The 19,692-nt window shown below is 39.9% G+C and overlaps 1 protein-coding gene across 2 annotated transcripts in view; it reads right to left on the reverse strand.

The window, feature by feature from the left end:
* FANCL (FA complementation group L) overlaps positions 1-6,753 on the reverse strand; it is a 33,926-nt gene extending 27,173 nt beyond the window's left edge. The window contains exons 1-4 of one of the 2 annotated variants that reach the window (XM_075088151.1): positions 6,561-6,753; positions 3,457-3,515; positions 2,431-2,491; positions 1,371-1,427 (exon numbers count right to left, since the gene is read on the reverse strand). In XM_075088151.1, coding sequence (XP_074944252.1) covers positions 1,371-1,427; positions 2,431-2,491; positions 3,457-3,515; positions 6,561-6,653 — 270 coding nt within the window. In that variant the 5' untranslated portion in view covers positions 6,654-6,753. The remainder of the gene's footprint in view (positions 1-1,370; positions 1,428-2,430; positions 2,492-3,456; positions 3,516-6,560) is intronic. The other variant, XM_075088152.1, reaches the window with a different exon arrangement.
* Positions 6,754-19,692: the final 12,939 nt, after the last annotated feature.

Below are 19,692 nucleotides of genomic sequence, written 5' to 3' on the forward strand. Positions count from 1 at the left end.
ATCTTGACTGAAAGAACATCTCAAAAGACGGTTCTATTAAGCCCACAGCTGTCTCCTGGGCTCCACAGCTACAAAAGGCGACACATATATGAAATCCCCCCCCATTATTTTTAAGTAGCTATATACAACTTTAAATAGCAATAAAAAAGAACCAAAAAAAAATCAATTTCTTGGTTTTAACATCATAGGATTCCAGAGAGTAAGTTTGGTACGGACACTAATCAAGTGTGTCATAATGCCTAAAAAAAAAAAAATAATTCTATCAAAAAGGTAATGCCACGTTACAGAGAAAAACAAAACCAAACCCTATATTCCACATTTGTGTTGTGCTACTTGTTATTTAAAAGTGTAGTTAAGTTAAAATTATACTTACAGGACAAATAAAAAATGAAATGTATAATAAAATTAATAACACAAAAATCAAAGAAATATAAATTATAAATAGAATTTATAATACACTCAGTATAACAATAATTTCTGCCCAGTTCTCCCACCATGTCTTCTGTTGCTTTTACTATCTGCACTGAGGATCACTATTTTATTATTTCGAATGAATTATACTTTCATTGCATTCCAATTTTGAGTGTTCATGTGTCCAGGCAAATAGACTGGAAAAACTATTGTGAAATATCCCAAAATAGCCACATGTAGATATTCAGTCCTATTCCAATCACCCCTGCCTGGTTTAGTCTAACCCAGTTTGGCAGGGGTTGAACAAATGCTGAGGAAAGACACTCCCAGCAGTAGTGTAATACCGGGAGAGTATTTTTGTTGTTTTGAAGAATACTTGCTGTGTTTTATTTCTAAGTTAAGTAGGTTGTACACAAGTATCCTTTGCCAAGAATGCTCACTGAATAATGTTTTACTAACACACAAGACATTGTTAGTTTCATGTTGTTAACTAAAGGCTTTGCTACTCTTCAATCCCAGATCAGAAAAACTTTTTTTTAAAAAAGAATAAACAAGTCTCTGAACTATGAAAAAAGCTTTCTGCATTTATTGGTCAAGTTGTCACACAGGTGAAAGCACCTTCAGCAATCCACTGACTGTACAGTCCTTTCTATGATTATAAGCCTTCTTTACCACGTGGACAATACCAGGAATTCCAAGAAAATCATTGTGAGGAAGATGACTCTATACTGAGATCTCCTGCTGTGATTCCATTTTTTCTCTAACACTCCTATTTCCAAGGAGTACAGTCACTTAAAATCCTAAAGGATATTTATACAAATATTACATGAACAGCATATGTACAATATAACTTCTTAAAACAAACATAAATCCATCTATCAGTGAACTGTAAAAAACTGATAGTGAAAACCAAAGCTACAAGAACATCCCTCCTCCCACATATATATTCTGCCACTTACCAAAATAGTTTTCAGCTCTACCATAAAACTGACAAGATCTGGACAGCTGTGCAACCTCTGGAGAGAACACAGTATCTGTTCATTTTCTTCAGCTCATAACTTTTAGTAGCAAACAATTTCAGTCTGTTTTTCTAGTATGGTCAAGCCAACTAACAAAAGTCCCCAGCCGCACACCACATGTTGAAATATTTCAGTTACAGAAGAAATCTCCCAGTGTACAGGGACCTTTACTGAAAATTAACTATCACCTTTGTCACATCATGACACATTACACATTTATATAGCTTATGAAGACTTTATATATTTATAAAAGACATTAATGAAGACTTTAGTCTTCACCAATGAGAACAGAAGCTTTAGAATCACTCAAACATGTTTCTTAGTTGGTCACATTTTCTTGAGGAATCCTCCAGACCCATCTGCTTTTAGATGCCGTACATGATTAAGGATCCCTGTCTATATTCAGGTGCAATACACATTTGCATTTCAGTTTCCTAGGCTCTGTATCTTTGGTTACTCCCAGCTCTCAACACTTGCTCTACAAAGGAGGGCACAGTCCATGAGATAGTGTCTCAACTAGCACATGTGGCAAGGATGCCTTCTTGGAAACAAAATATTCTCCATGACTGCAAGGCTGTTGTCTCATTGTTCCAAAGCTTCTTCTGGATAGGAAGATTTAACTTAGATTCCTTGACTGTCTACAACACAGAATGAGCTAGATCTATCAATAATTAATAATTCTCCTCTTCACATTATGAACAGTTTGTGAAAAATAAATATATAAAAAAGGAAAAAACAAATCTGTTTCTAATAAAGAGATTAAGGAAAAATTCCAGTAAAACGTCAGCAGCCATTTATTAAAAATTGTTCTATTTCAATCTTCAAAAAAATAAAGCATGAATAAAAATAAATCTTTACTAATCTCTCTTTAGATTGACCTCCAGATCCTCAAGCATTTCAACATAAGTCTTCAACACTTTTAGAAAAGGTACATAAGTATAAGCTTTTCAGAATTATTATAGGCACACATTTAACAGAAATGGTTTTAAAAGCTGTATACCTGCTTTAAAATATGCTGATATCCATGCAGTATCTTCTTTAGGTACCAGCTACACTCTATCCTGGACAAACAGTATTTTGTATAAATTTTAAATTCACAGTATGTGATTTTTAGAAGAGATCAGAAAGTCTGCTACACAACAACATAAAAGTTTTTCTTAAAAAAAAACAAAGGAAACAAACAATATTTCAAAATCTCTTTGAGCCTTCATATTCAAAGTTACTCAAAACTTTCAAATGTCACCATCACAAGGCCCATTAAAAATTAAGCATTTACCTACAAAAGCCTCTGTTTCTTTGCTGAAAACACCAACATAATTCTTGCAAGCTAATATGACTTCATAAAATATTCCAATATTTAAAAATGATAGTCTGAAACTGACAAAGGATATATAGTGTGTATCTGACCTGGAATGTAACAAAGCTATCGAATACATGTGTTCACAGACCAGAGCAAGCTGGCCTAGGCAAAAGTAGGGAATAAAGACAAATCCATGCCCATGTGCATACACGCAATACACACATGTACCCATGTGTTGCTGTGATAAACACTCACAGTAATGAAAACAGAGCTTTTAAAGAAAAGTTGGGTAATGTAAATTGATATGTATTAACAGGAAAGAGAAAATCATGTTTAGCATTTTTTTTTAATTCAAGTACATAATTGCTTTATTTTAGAACTTTGCACCGAATTTTCTGTTTCCCAAATGGTGACATATAAATAATCCAATTTAAATGAAATTTTTTTTCCAAGTACACTCATTTATACATAAATACAACCAATTAATTACAACAGCTTTCAAAGTTACTTAACAACAAAAATATTTTTTTATAGGTAATGTTTATTGCCAGCATTTATTAACACTGATGCTGCACAATTTTGTTGCAAGGTTAAATTGAAACCAGTAAGAATTAATTACCAATGCTGCTACTGGAAAAAAAAATAATTCATATGCATATCCATCATTGCTTTTATCAAAATAAACTTTTATTACATATATTTACATACTGCTTTCACAAAACTTACCTTGCATTTTGCAGTTGAAAATCCATTGGTAACAGTATCCTGATATGGAAGTCTCTACCCTTGAAAATAAACATTTAGTTAATAGGAAGGTCAGCCAAGAAGAATAGACATTTGTGGGAAGTATTCCTCATAAGATCAGCTACTAAGAAAGTAAGTTTGTCTTATCTGACTTTCAGGAAGATTTTTCAGAATTTCTTTATTTAGGAAAAAAAAAAAAAGAGAAGCATGAATGACAGGTAGAAATAATGCTGATTTTAATTCTGAAGTTGAAATACTCTTGATCTCTAACTTGCAGTATTCAGTAAAAACTCTTTGGTGCATCAGGTTTCATAAAGCAAAAATAACACCTTTTAGAAGAAAAATAAACATTATCCATATCTGGACAAAACCAAGAAATATAATTTAATCCAAGTCGTGCTGAAGTATGTAAAAGTCTGTCTTCAACTCAAGTAAAGTCAAACCGTGCTCTTATCATTAAAGTACTACACTAAAAAGGAACTTGGACATGGATCCACAACATATTTCAGCAAGGTTTTAGAAACTAAACAAAAACAGTCCCAAGTACACGAATGCAATTTTTTTTCCTGTTAGTGCAATCCATATGGGGCAGTTCCTGAACGCCACCTACTTAATTGTATTAAGTAATTGTAATAATAATTGTCCCGCTTTGTGATCCTCCCTCTAATTCCTTATGGGATGATTGAAATAAAACTGAAGGTCTGTGAGTAGCTTTAACTCCTCCCTGAAGCAGAGAGGGTAGTTAACTCATCTCAAAACTTTTATTCCAGACTCTGTTTCAGCTCAGCCTACCTTGAATTACATCCACAAATTAACTTCCTGCTGAAGAAATCTCAGAATGAAACCGGATTTCCTCCTGTGATTAGATGACTGATACAGCCAACACTTATCTCAATTTCAGAAAGGCTTTTAGTACTGTTTCCCATAACATACTCATAGACAAACTGAAGGAGGATGAACTAGACAAGCTGACAGCAAAGTGGGCTGAAAACATACAGAACTGTGGGGCTCAGAGGGTTGTGATCAGCAGGACCAAGTCCAGGCAGAGGCCCCCAGCTAATGGTGCGCACCAGGGGTCAGTCCTGGGGCCGACACCATGTAACCTTCCTTAGTGACCTGGATGATGGGACAGGATGCTCCCTCACTCTGCAAGTTGGCAGAGGATACAAAACCGGGAGGTGTGGTTGATAGAATGTGTGACTGTGCTGCTGGTCAGAGGGACCTCACCAGGCTGAGGAAACGGGCTGCCAGGAACCTCATGAACTTAAGAAAGGAAAAGTGCAAAGTCCTGCACCGGGAGAGGATTCACCCCAGACACCAGCACCTGGGGGTCCTCATGGACATGAAGTTGACCCTGAGCCAGCAATGCACCCTTGGCAACGAAGGCCCACAGCCTCGTGTGCTGGATTAGGCAGAGCACTTCCAACATGTCAAGGAGTGTGATCCTTCCCATCTGGTCAATGCTGGTGAGGCACACCTGGAGTGCCGGGTCCCCAGTTCATGAAAGGCATGGACATACTGGAGTTAGTCCAGTGAAGAGCTGTGAAGGTGATTAAGAGCTTAAAGTATCTCTTATCTGAGGAGAGACTTAGGGAGATGGGATTGGTTAGCCTGGATAAAAAGCAGCCCAGTGGGGATCTTGCCAGCACATACAAATACCTGATGGAGGAGGACTTAAGAAGATGTAGCCAGACTGAGTGACACACACTGACAGGATGAGAGACAACAGGTACAAGTTGAAATACATGAAATTTCACCTAAATACAATGAAAAAAACCTCAGTAACAGTGAGGGTGGTCAAACACCAGAACAGGCTGCCCAAGATGTTGCACAGTCTCCATGCTTGAAAGTACTCAAAACCCAACTCGACACAGTCTTGAGCAACCTGCTCCAGCTGACCCTGCTATAGAACCTCCAGAGGTTCTTTTCAACCTCAGTGTTTCCATGATGGTCGCAAGCAAAAACAAGGTATTTGTTTCAGAGCTGACTATAGCCCATTGGCACATCAGTTACTTCCAGACTCCTCCAAAGCTGGTGTTTACTGTACACTTAAATTCAGCGCATAACCTCAGACTTCGCTGTTATGGCCTTAGCCCTAATCAGAAAAATCACATCTGAGAACAGATGTTCACACTTGCATCTTAACCTTGCCATTAACTCCAGGATGCATTTCAACACACGGAGTAACACCAACACAGGCTTGTAAACATCTTGCAAAAGTTGAATACAAGAGTCACCAAAAACCTTCCTGAATTTTGACTGCAAAACTACACTTTTGAAAATACAGGAGTGATTCAGCCCATATCTTTAGACTTCTACTTATTTTATAGGCAGAAAGTCCCACCCTATTTCTAAATGAAAAGACACCTGTTCAGAGCTGTTTCTGTGGTCCATGCACACACTCCTGTGTGATATTTTAATGAGCCATGACTGTAGCGTCACTGCAGAGTACCTCTGATAGCAAAATTGGCTTAAGAGCATCCACTCTCAATCTGTTCTAGGTGCTGTTCTTCTCCCTGCACTACGGTTTACCAGATCCTCACAGAGATGATGCAAATATTTAAGCTGAAACCTCACAAACACAGTAAATGGAAGGGAAATACCCACAATTTCTCATTTGCTTCAACTTTTACCCTAGGCCATGAGTGCAGACACACTGAATCTGCACTTCTCCTTCTCCCCCCATGCCCGGCCAAAAAACCCCACGTTTGACAGCACAGCAAATCCACGCCAGCAGCAGTGCCAAAGAAGAGCAATTCCGCGTGGACAGACAGTGCAAACCCGCGGGATCGCCATGCAGACGCCTCTCCACATCACCCTTACGGCGCACGGCAGGCAACGGCCGAGAGCTAAGGGGCCCAGTACTCGCCCCCTGCGCCGGGTACTTCCTGCCTCACGAAGCCGGCGGCTCGGCCGGGAAGCTGCCGGCCGCAGCAAGGGACAAGGCGGGAAACCCTCTTGCCTCAGACAGGCGCTCCCGTCTCACACAGAAGCCCGCCCTCACATAGGCCTGACGGGGGGCGGGGAGGGGGGAAGGCTGACGCGGAGTAACGGCCGCCGGCCGAGCGGCCCGCGACTCCCGGTACCTGCGCAGTGATGAAGCCCTGATAGGCCGTCCCCTCCCGGTTCTGAGGCAGCAGCAGCGGGCACTGGTGAAGCAGGGCCCCGGAGCCCGGCATATCGCCTCACTCGCTCCTTTCCGCCCGCCCAGGCCGTTCGAATCGGTCGCGCCGACGGCTGAGGCCCCGCCACCGGCAGCAAACGGCGCACGCGCCGGAGGGGAAGGGCGGGGAGCGCGGCGCAGCCGTTACCTGAGGCGGGTTGAGTTATGAAGACTGTCTGCGGGTGAGGGGCACGGCTTCCCGGGCGCTGAGCTGCGGGCTCAGCCCCGGGGTTTCCTGCCGCTTTAGCACGTCCTGAGGGGACGAGCGTCCTGGACTAAGGAGAACCGTCGAGCGAGGCTCTTGGTAGTCAGCCGGCTGCGCCAAGCAGATTACAGTGACACCTAAGGCAAGGGGTTACTTCTGGCTCAATCCACGTGTTGCTTTTCTAGGAATCATACAGCATTCCCTGCTGCAACACGTTTAGAGTGATAAAACATCTTTTGCCCTCTCACACAGACGCTGGGATAAAAACTTTACTCACTTAGCTCAGAGTGGGCTGCAACTAGGACCTGACAGTCACTGTGTTCGGAAAACCCTGAGGAAAGAGACAAACAAAACGTTGGAACACCGGAAGTCCACGTCAGTATTAGAAAAAACTCCATTCCTGTGAGGGTGACAGAGCGGTGGAACAGGCTGCCCAGGGAGGTTGTGGAGTCTCCTTACCTGGAGACATTCAAAACCCGCCTGGATGCATTCCTGTGCCCCCTGCTGTAGGTGTCTCTGCTCAAGCAGGGGGGGTTGGACAAGGTGATCTCCAGAGGTCCCTTCCAACCCCTACCATTCTGTGATTCTGTGATTATGCATGTTTCAGGAGGCCTTAGACTTTGCATCACACAAAACACAGCAAGAGTCAGTTTCTGTCTAAATAGACACGTTTGAGAATGAAAAAACAGTTTTACAAAGGGGTAGGTGACTTACCAAAGTCACCAAAAAGGTGTGTTGCAGAACTAGCGGCTGAATCTTGAAAATCCCTGAGGCTGCCTCCCTTGGGAACAAATGCAAACGCAATCTGATTAGCCTGCAATATGTTACTGAAGTTTGTAGAAGGTCATCTATTTATAGGCCAGCTCATAAGGCCTCCACTGTTGGATATGGTATGAATTACTAAAGTGGCTAAATCTTGCCAACTTTTCCAATTATTAATCTCTTGTAAGATTAAGAGGTCTTCTTTTGTAATAGAGGAGGTTATTTCACCCAATACTTGTTGAGATGTTTATATCTGTAAACCAGTACTTCTTACAGTGGAAACGAGTACAGAAGGCTCAGCAAAATGCAGAAAGGCAGTATTAACAGGAGCTCAGCTGTTCCAGGCCAAGAAACTGGGAAGCAGCTGCAAGTGTTTTCTGTGAGTTTTTAAGGCAGAGGAGAACCACTGTATCTGATTGCTGGCAGCAGCTCGGTACCCACAGGACAAGAGGAGAGTTGAAAGAGAAGCAAAGATAACATCAAAAATGTTTTACTTTGCAGCAAGATCTTGTTCTCTTAGCTTGGGAGACCTGTACATAAGGACTGCATGGAAACAGAGGAGTTTGAAAACCTTTGCATTTTTTTATTGTTGTAGTGGCCATTAGAAATATAGCTACTATGTGAGGGAATGAAGGTGAAGTCTTGTTTGCTTATCTGAGCTAGATGTTAGTCTCTTGTGTTCTGTGTTCTTTTTGTGTGTTGCTAAAGTTCCTCTGTCCTGTATCCAAATTCTGCCAATGATTTGCACAAGCACCAGATGTACAATGCACTAAGAAGAGTCAACAGAGAGGTGAAGGAGTCCCAAGATTTGCCATTTAAAGTCATCATAGTAAGATATTCAGGAAAACCTTCTTGTAAAAATATATCCTCAGTGCTGGTTAACATGGTTTTTTTACACCTTGCAATTGTCACTGATGATTTCCGCACTTCCAGCAAATTATCAGCGTAGCTGAGAGAGCCACGTTCTAGCAGTTCAGTTCTTCGCAAGAACATTGCTCTAAAAAGTCACCTTTTTTGCTCTAGACAACTTTGGACAATCAAAGACTCAGTTATCAATTCAAGAAGCTAAATATATGCACAAACAGGTTTTAAATACCACTATGGTTGACCTGTATGGCCATAGTTTGCTCCCCTAAAGCTGTTCATGTGCATTTCAATACCCAGCATGGCTCACCTTGAGCAGTTAATCCAATACTTCATAGTAAATTGCATCCTTCATATTATCTGTTAATTCCATTTTGATCAAAACATTTCTTCTCTTGAGCTGTTTTCCCTCAATATGCATTACACTAGAAATTACCTTATTTAGTTGTGAAGTAACTGTACTTTACCAGGTACAGAGATTATATCTTAATTGCATAAAATGCGAAACTGAAGACAGGTTTTTTTCTTCTTCTTTTGGCCACGTGTATCTTAGTCTCTGATGTGAAAGAAATGTCAAGTCACTTTAGCTAAGTGCAGTTATGGAGCAACGTATCTAAATAAAAATACTGGGATATCAGAACCATAAAATATTTTAGTATCAGGGCCCCGAGAACATAAATCATTATCTTACTCCATATATACTGCACACTTTTAAACTTTATATAAAAATACAATTACATGCAACACCATGTTACTTTGATCTGGCACACAGACTTCAGCATTTTTAAAACAGGAAAATAACAAAATAACAGCAAGAAAGAGGTTTGACAGGTGTACTTTTAAGGCAAAGGAGCCCTGAACTAACCTTTCAGCCACAGGCCACCTTTACTAATTTAATTACAATCACTGTTTGCCAGAAGAATCATAATGGAGTTTGTTATTATTTGTCCATTCAAATACCACATTCAGCCAGTTAAGTAATCAAAAAAAATCATGACTTGAGGGACAATACAAACAGTATGCAGACCAAACACTTGAAAACAACAATTTTTAGACTAGATTTTTTTAAGAAAATTAACCCACAAACAGTCAGGCAGCAAGTATATTCACAGAAGACAGAAATCACATGAAACCGCTCAGTAACCTAAAAAAAAATTTCACTGAAATAATGTAGATTTCTTAAGAGCTTGATTTTTTTTTTAATATTTATTTAAGGATATTATGAAAGGCAAGAAAATAACAGTGCATTGTTCTCCAACATCAGTATCTCCAACATAAAGCAGTCAATTTCAAAACATGCAGAATTGCTAATACTGTTATTGCTGTCCTTCATAACTCAGTGTCATTTTATTAATCTCGCCCCTAAGAAATGACCTTTTCTGTGCATATCCCCACCTTTTTCCACAAATCCTCTGAGTGACAGACTCTCATCCTAATCCCATTTCCATTTAGATGTTATAGAAAAGTACTGTAGACCTTAGAGGGAATAAGTAATCATAATGGAAAGATAATAATATGTTTATGAAATCTGGATTTCATAATAGCAAATTGAAAAATTACAATAGTATTTCAAGCCACTGAAGGTCAATGTTACTACGAGTGCAAAGCCATTGATCAAGTGTTTTTAAACTTTCATAGTTTAGATTTTTTTTTAATACAGAACATCTCTTTCTGAGAGCACCTCTCTTCTGTGGCAACTCCTCATGTATCCAGTGATCACAAAATCTGGTGTTAAAAGCAGTAGTTGTTGGTAAGGACAAGCCACACTAGAAGAAGATTTAGTAATATTTTAGCTGCCTTTTAAGCAGACCTAAAAACAGAGAGCAACTTTACAGGTCTCTGTAGAATACACTGTAGACCACAGTTTAAGAATTCCAATCTTAATGAATTCTTAAAGGTAAAAGCATATGAAAGGACTCATAATTAAATATAGCAAAAGAATACTTTGAATACTATGCAGTCGTGCCTTTTTCTGCTAACGGTAAATCAGCCTGCTTATGCCTAAAAGCTACGCCAAAAGTGTACGCGCTGAAAACCAGTGAAACATAACTGAGGTCCTAGACAAAAAATAACACTTAAACCTTGTCCTCAGGTAATGAAGGAGTTTTCCTCTCTTGAGCTTCAGTTTTCCACTGTTTGAAAGCACAGCTCAGACACACTAAGAGCAATTAGGACTCAATGGAGTTTTCTATGACTAAACCAGCAGGCCACGGTTGTCATCTGATAGAGGTTTTATTGTGCTACTGCTCCCGCTGAATGGCTCACTGGTGTGAAGGACAGTCGTGCTCTTCCCTTCACCCTCTTCCTGGCCCTGCAGCCTCCTCTTCTTGCTTATGCCAACTCTGGTTCCTGGCTGGTGCCCTGGTACATGGGGCCAGCTTCTTCACTGACCAAAAACTAATTGCTTTTTTTGTGAATTAGTTTTAGGCTGGCCAGGCTTCCTGAAGCTGTGACACAAGCACTAGAGCTGACATGAGGAAAGCATGAGGAGGGCTCATCCACAGCCCCAACCACCCTTTCTGGAAACAGATGTTAGATCAGACGCTGGAAGAACATGCAGGTGAGAACTACCAGGCTTCCCCTTCTACCACAATCCTCCCTGTCCACAGCCTGTTGCTGGCACAGTTTTCATGTATACTTTGTTTTACCCAGGAAATTTTTGCTACAAAACACTTTAGTGATTTACATGGAGTTGTCTTACACTGTACTTTTATTTCTGGCTATTTTAAAACCATTTTGCATCATTAACAGTTCATAAACTGAGATGGAGACTCTGGCCACCTCTCTTATAATACCTCAGTACAAAGCAGTGCAGCCGTTGGCAAGTGTCTGAAGCAGCAAAAGTGTTCTGATGGTCTGAAATGCAGTTGTTCTTCTGTATTTAAGAACTCTAATATTAGAAAACATATGCTGGTACCAAAACCAAGAACACAGGTTGTTCTATTAACAAGATAAAGTATTAAGTAAGCATTGGATATTTTGAAATGTCTTAGGTCTAGCGGGCTCTCAAAGCTCACGTTCATCTTTGTACATATAGGCAAAATCTTGGCACTCTTTGGCAGATGACCCAGTGAAATGGCTGATGTATTCACATAAATTAACTTCTGCACATAAAAAACACAGAGGCTTTAAGCACAATTACATCTTCCTGAATTTTACAAATACTCCCTTTGCAGTCAGTGGCAACTCAAGAAGACGAGGCCAATGCATATGTTGTATTGATTCTAAAGGCACAAGAGTACACAGTTAATCCCTTTCAACCCTTGCAGAGCACAAACTCTTGGAGATCTTCCAAGCAGCCAGATGAAAGTTTGCCTTTCAGAACCAGGGAATGTATGTTGTTAGAGATTCCAAAAGATGCTGGGCCAAAATCTGGCCTTCCTTCACCAGTGTCAAATGTGAATATTTCAATGGAGATATGTATATGTATGCCAATATAAATATAAAACTGATCTTTAATTTTTAATGTAAAGTATAATGCTAGCATCCTCTTTCCTGTTAATTCCCAAGAAAACTAAAGTGAAGATAACAAATGAAGATATTGTCTTGCTCCAGCTGGAGGTGTTATAACCCCCAAAACATTTGTCACAGAATCACAGAATGGTAGGGGTTGGAAGGGACCTCTGGAGATCATCTTGTCCAAACCCCCTGCTTGAGCAGGGACACCTAGAGCAGGGGGCACAGGAATGCGTCCAGGTGGGTTTTAAATGTCTCCAGGGAAGGAGACTCCACCTCTCTGGACAGCCTGTTCCACTGCTTTGTTATACTCACAGTAAAGAAGTTTTTTCTCATGTTTAGCTGGAACTTCGTATGTTCCAACCTGTGCCCATTGCCCCTTGTCTTGTCATTGAGCACTATTGAAAAGAGCCTAGTCCCATCATCCTGACACCCACCCTTTAGATATTTATAGGTCTTGATGAAATCCCTCCTCAGTCTTCTCTTCTCCAGCTAAACAAATCCAAGTCTCTCAGCCTTTCATCATAAGGGAGATGCTCCAGCCCCCTGATCATGTTTGAAACTCTCCGCTGGACTTGCTCAAGCAGTTCCACATCCTTCTTAAACTGGGGGGCCCAAAACTGGACACAGTAGTCCAAATGTGGTCTCACTAGGGTAGAGTAGAGGGGGAGGATGACCTCTCTAGACCTGCTCGCCACAATCCTTTCAATGCACCCCAGGATACTGTTGGCCTTCTTGGCCACAAGGGCACATTGCTGGCTCATAGTCAGCTGCTTGTCCACCAGCACTCCCAGGTCCTTCTCAAAAGAGCCGCTTTCCAGTAGTTCAGCCCCCAGCCTGCACTGTTGCATGGGATTGTTTCTCCCCAGGTGCAGGACATTGCACTTGCTTTTGTTGAATTCCATGAGGTTCCCCTCGGCCCAGCTCTCCAGCCTGTCCAGGACTCGTTGGATGGCAGCACAGCCTTCTGGTGTTCAAGCCATTCCTCCCAGATTGGTATCATCAGCAAACTTGCTGAGGTTACACTCTATCCCATCATCCAGGTCAGTGATGAATATATTAAACAGGACTGGACCCAGCACAGACCCCTGGGGAGCACCACTAGTGACAGGCCTCCAACCAGACTCTGCCCCATTGATCATGACCCTCTGAGTTCTGCTGTTGAGCCAGTTCTCTGTCCACCTCACTGCCCACTCATCCAACCCACACTTCCTTAGCTTGCCTGTGAGGATATTACGGGAGACAGTGTCAAATGCTTTACTGAAGTCAAGAGAGACAACATCCACTGCTCTCCCATTCATCAACCCAGCCAGTCACATCATCATAGAAGGCTATCACATTGGTCAAGCGTGATCTTCCCTTGGTGAATCCATGTTGACTGTTTCTGACAACCTTCTTGCCTTCTACACACCTGGAGATGACCTCCAGGATGAACTGCTCCATCACCTTTCCAGGGACGGAGGTGAGACTGACTGGCCTATAGTTTCCCAGGTCTTCCTTCTTGCCCTTTTTGAAGATTGGAGTGACATTTGCTTTCCTCCAGTCCTCGGGCACCTCTCCTGTCCTCCATGACCTTTCAAAGATGATGGAGAGTGGCTCGGCAAGAACATCTGCCAGCTCCCTCAGCACTCGTGAGTGCATCCTGTCGGGGCCCATGGATTTGCAAGGGTCCAGTTTGCATAGGTGGTCTCTGACGCAGTCCTTCTCAACCGATGGTAAGTCTTCCTTTCTCCAAATTTTTTCTCTTTATTCTGGGGGATGAGATGCCTGAGGGTCAGCAATCTCATCATAGCTTTGACGGTCTTTTGTGCTGCTAATAGTTTTTACCTGGAAATAATTCAGATACCAGAGTGATGATTGCCAGTATAAGTCTTTGCAGGTAGACTGAAAACTGTTAAAAGTTGCCAATGCACCTATGGTCTGTGTTTGCCTGTGACTGGGATCTCCTGTACTTGTAGCATCCACGACAGTAGTTACAGATGTGAAACTTGAGAATTGTCTTTCTGTGAAGTTAAAGGCTTAGCACCTTTACATGTGCTCACACTGGACTTTTGTCCATCAGGCAGCCACTGAATCTGAGTATTTTTAACCTATGGTATTTCAGTGTTGGCAGTGCCTTTCTATGGCATTTTCTAAATACTGTAGGAATGCAAAACCATCTCTCAAGCATAGCTCAGAATCCACAGTCTGACTCCCAAGATCCAGTTCAGATTCCTCAGACTTCAGTGTGCAGCTGGAACACAGAAGTAACACTGAGGTTGAAATAAACTAGGTTACTAAATAAATATTGTATTTGTATAGTGTTAACGCAGATTGTTATGACTGGCTAAGTTCCAGCCTTAGTGCCCATTGTAAATCAATATTGTCTAGCAAAATAGAATGCCTGTATTATCTAAAATGAGGGAAGTCATTAACACAGAGCCATATCACTGAGCAACATTTTCCCTACATTTTCAATGTTTCCTCACCCTCAGTTTAGAAAACTTACATAACAAAAACAAAGTTTGAAGCAAAACTAAATATGTTCTTTTATAAATTTCACAGCAACATAAACACACAAAACAAAGGCTCTAAGTCTGTGTGCATTTTTAAATGATAAAATTACTCCATATTCCCAAACTGTTGGTAAATGTAAAGTATACTGACAGCAAACACTTAGTTTTTAGAACATTAAGGTCAGAAAGGTGAGTCATTGCTGCCCATTACATTAAGAACATCTTTCATTACTTTTAACTCTTGAACCATTTAAAAGAGGTGCCTCAAAACTCTCAGAAAACCAGCCATTAATCATGGATAGCAGTCTATAAATGGGGGCAAATCCATTCGTTGTCTTAGAAATGAAGAAGATGAACTCTTACTGTTTTGTCTAAATTTAAAGTTGTATGTGATCAGTGGCTTAAAAATCCATTTTATCTGCATATGCACCTGATGAGGAAAGCTAGTGTTTGTCTAGATGAGCTTTTGAGCCAATAGATGCAACTCTAGTGATTTTATGCTAAGCAAAAAGTTTGCATTATAGCACTTTATTACATTTAACTTTATAATAGTTTTAAGCAAATGTGCAAGAGGAACAGAGACTATAAAAGTAGAGAATAATGTGCAGAAATTAGAAAGAAAAAAGAAAAATACATAATGTATGATGTAAAAAGAAACAGATAACGAAAATTAAAAGGATTTTACTAGAGAAAAACAATTTCATTTTATTGTAAAGCTCTAAATGAATAAAATAAAGTCTTTGAATGTGAAGATGATTAAAAAGACAAAATCATTAGCTAAAGATATTTACAAGTTTAGGCTTTCATTTTGATTGTAATTTTAATTAGCTGGACACTGGGGGGGATGAAAATGAAAGCCTACATCATCTACTTACTCTTTAAATTGCATTCCACCTTAATTTTCTGCTCTTCAGTTCTTAATTTTCTCTATTTTTGTTCTAAGTAATCCGGTTATCAGAATAAAGTGATTTTCTCTCAGCCAGGTTTAACATTCAGTATTTGAATCTGTGAACCAAAAGTTCACCCCACTGCTTCAATTTTTATTCTTTCAATAGCAGAAACTCTCCAGGAAACTTTTCCAGTCTTTTGTCCGTACAGCAGGGTGCTTTACGTACACATGACAGTTATGTAGCTAATAACAAAGGATTCTATTTTAAAAATAATTACATTCCATTTACACAGTTTCCCACAGAATTTACTCATAAAATGCAGGATGCACTGAAAGATTAAATGCCATTTTCCTGTTCATTAAAGCCATTTTTCTAAATGTAACTGAGTTATTTGCCTTTTTGTCTTGAAGGAACCACATGCTCAAGAAGTGGTTAGAGTCAGTTTATTCTTAAACAAAAGAACTAATTACATTTAGGCTGTGTCTGCAGCGTACAGTTAACTTGCTGATTTGTGCCCCAACGTCAGGCCATGGACAGATACTCCTTTCATGAATAGCTGTACTGGTTGAAGATGCTGAAGATGCTGTTGACCTGACTGTCCCCCTTTTGTGCCTTCTGAAAAAGTGCTTCTTCAGCTGATCAGTCCAAGTGAGAGAACAGAGTAAATCCTCCTGCTTCTAGCAAAGCCATCCAGGTTGATTTAAATATTTGACCAAGGTGACTGAAGTAGATTACGTTGCCCTTTCAAGAAAAGCTCTAGAAGCAGAAATCTAGAGCTGAGATGGCTGCTGCAGGTGCATAAGCAAGCCAGTGTAGTCACCATGTGAGCATCCTCACTATCAAGCCTTATTTGTATGAAGGATTCCTCACAGTTTCTGCCTTCTCCTGAACACGACCTGCTGTCAAGTAACATGGGATTCTTCTGCAAATTGACTTGTGAGACACCTTGTTGGTCCATGACGGTGAGCTGCAGAAAGGGTGTAAAGGCACTGTCAACACATTAGGGCTTTCTTCTGCCCTGAAAGTGGCCGATGTTGAAGGAAGCAAGCCTGTATTTCAGCCCTTAACCTAGCCAGGTTAGGTGCTTTGGGCTAAAAGTGTCTACATTGCAATGGATGTTTTCTTTTAAAGGTCAGCAGAAGAGTTAATGTTATCTCAGTAAGTCCTTGTTCCTTTCCAAATAGTTTCTTTTGGGAACAATTCACTCCTAAGAGATGTTTTATATACTGTTCTTATATTACTTGATTAGTTTTAGCTGGCTAAAATCCAGCAAGCATAGCTTGATCTTGACAAGTTCATTTTATCTCAATGTTTCAAAAGCAATTGATTCACCGGCCTTCTTGCCCTGTCTTCTCACTTCAGGAAAGAACACAGATAGGATTCACTCAGGGCCTTTTTGTAAGACAGTTTCCACTGAGTGTATAAACAATCTTCAGCAAAGCCTGCAAATACCTTTCCGTACCTGGGAGTTCTCCTCTTTTTAGTGTCATTTTAGTTCAGATCAGCACTGTGCTTTTGAAGTGAATCTCTTGATTGTCCCAGTGTTCTGTGCTTTGGTTCACATCGTGATGCAGTACTGAAGCATGTGAACTGAATTCCTTTTGGATTAAACTGAAGTGGAAAATGCTGGAATGCATCTAATGCATTCCAGCTGCAAATGGGCATTCAGTCAATTGAACCCAACTACAGCTTTTTTTTTTAATTAAAAAAAAAAAGTGTGACTTGGACATAACACCCTCATCACCAGCTATTTTACTGTCAGTTAACACTCCTCCTATATACACTGCTCCTATAAACACTGCTAATGCAGATGCAAGTTTAAGGATAATCTACTTATAATTCAGCACTTCCCTATTTCTAGTTTTACATACTCTTTTTTATAGACTTAGATGTTCATCAACTCTCCCAACTAATTCATTGGAACTCTGTCAAAGTATAGTTGTCTGTTCCTTGGGCAGAACAGCCAATTGCAAGTGTTATATTTAAAACTAAAGGTCCAATTATGGGACCAATTTTATGATCTCAGTAGAGCCAATATAAATCTGATATAGTTCATTGACTTTAACCTGACTGCAGTAGTTTTATTCCAGATTTGCTCACGTATAATGAAATTGAGTTCAGACAATGGCTCCAATTATTACTTTTTAAAGAATTAACTCGTAATGTAAATTGCAATACAGAGTCCTTCCACCTTTGAAACAAGGCTTCGTAATTATCACTTGTGGGTCAAAAGCACATACTCAGTCCAGTGGTGCTTCAAGGACCGAAGTGCTTTAAAGATTTTCCTTAAGAAAGCGGGAAGTGGGTATACTGAGACATGAAGACTTTAGCAACACTGCCTGGAAATAAGGACTGGTCACCTGGTATAATGTATACAGACATAAATAGAAAAAGGCTTTTGTTTATCCAAACTAACTGATAAGGTTAACTTTATTTCTGTGTGCATGCTGTAGAAGTATTAAGAGTTTTTATGGGTTTCAGTTTACAAGGTCTGGTGGAATTCTCCAAAGGGGGAGGTACACTACGCAGAATCTGTGAAGACCATGTTTCTGTAGGCTGATTGTTTTCAGTATCTAGACTTGGAATAGGGGAGTTGGCCTAGAGCTTCAGTGCTTCTATCCTGTGCTTTAGGGGGTGTGCACATATGCGGACTTTAGCACTGTCAAACAATATCGGTATAGCAAGAACACAACCCTTCTAAAAACAATTCAAACCACTTAAAATTACACTTTACTTCTGTTTTACTCCCAGAGGAGCCTGTCTATCTGTAACAACTAATGCAGTTTAGTGAGGCAAATCTCTGCAGACAAAATTAAGATTTCCCCCCCCACCCCGGTACCTTCCCTTATTCCTACAGAAATATGGTAGTTCTCCGGGTGCGTCATTAAATATGTAGTAGAAAGTTGGGGTTTTTTTTAATCAAATACTGTCTCATTTTTGTGTGCTCTACACAATGTGGTTTGAAAAACCTAAGTAGGCACGTATGACTTCCATAGCCCATGCAGCTATTCAAAAAGCAAGCGTCAGGACTGCATAGTCACTTTTCAAACAAGAACTCAAAGTATGTTTTGAAGTTTTAGGTGAGGACTCTCCATCAGATATTTAGCCTTCTTCCCCCTTTTTTCCAAGTTATTTATCTTTCTGGAATTTCTTTAACAGCAGTGCATACCTTAAAGGTTTTTGTTTGGTTGAGGTTTTTTGTTTTGGGATTTTTGGTTTTATTTTTCTTGTTTGGGTTTTGGTGGTTTTGGGTTGTTTTTTTTGTTTGTTTGTTTGTGGTTTGTTTTGTTTTCTTTTTTTTAAACTTTACTTAGTTCAGTTATGTTAGAACTTGCCAATAATTCAATGCCAGTTCTATTTTGTCTTGCCCCTGCCCCCGCCTTATTGGTGTTTTTCTGAGAGTCCAGGGAGTAGTCTGAATTTCCCTGTTTCCCAGTACTTTAAAGACTAGCAGAAATCTGTCAAAGGAAAAATATGGCAGTAGAACTCCCTTTGGGGCTTTCACACTCAGCCTAGTCCCCTGGTTTCTGTGATAACTATTTGTGAGTTGCTAGAGAAGAAAGGCATAGATACTTTTATAGGTAATTTGCTTATGTGAAATAGTCCAGATGAAATAAGTATGACTATTCACCCCCCCATACTCAAGAAAGAAGAATCATTCAGAAAAATATTTAAGTAAACATTTAACATAAACATCTATTTCAGAGCTGTCCAGATCAGGTACGGTTTTAAGTAGGTGCTATGCTCAGGGAAGTTTTGATCCAAAATCCCCTGAAATTCATAGATATCCCACTTTACTGTATGGAGTTTTATTTTTGTCAGGTTAACAAGAAAGAAGTTCAGTAAGTGAATAAACACTTTACCCAGATAGTCTGCTGAGAAATAGCTGCATATAGTTGATTTTCAGAGTCACTGACTAAATTACACTGGAACAGAGAACTAACTGGAGACAGCAAATGCAAGACCCAATAAAGCACATACGGACTAAACACAGGGTTAACACAGAATTCAGGTGTCTAAACTGAAACTACATTGCATACCATACATTAAATATATAGTAAATGAACATGTTTTAATTAAAACTAAAAATGAAATCTTGACACTGACAAAATTCTCTTACCTGGGAATCAGCCTTGCATAACATAATCTAGCAAAGCTCTACAAACTTCCCAGTTTATGCTGGCCTTAGGTTTAAGTCTGTATTTTTGAATGCTTAGAATTAGTTTCAGGTGCAGTAATCACAGAAGGGAAACATGTGTAGAGGCACAACTTTTTAAAGAAATAACAAAACTGAAACAGGTTTAGAGAATTATCCATCAAATTACATTTTTAAGAGTGGCTGTTAACATGTTGATGAAAGAATATAAGATGATGAGTCAGGGA

This window comes from Phalacrocorax aristotelis, chromosome 3 (assembly GCF_949628215.1).
Source record: "Phalacrocorax aristotelis chromosome 3, bGulAri2.1, whole genome shotgun sequence".
Lineage (NCBI taxonomy): Eukaryota > Metazoa > Chordata > Aves > Suliformes > Phalacrocoracidae > Phalacrocorax > Phalacrocorax aristotelis.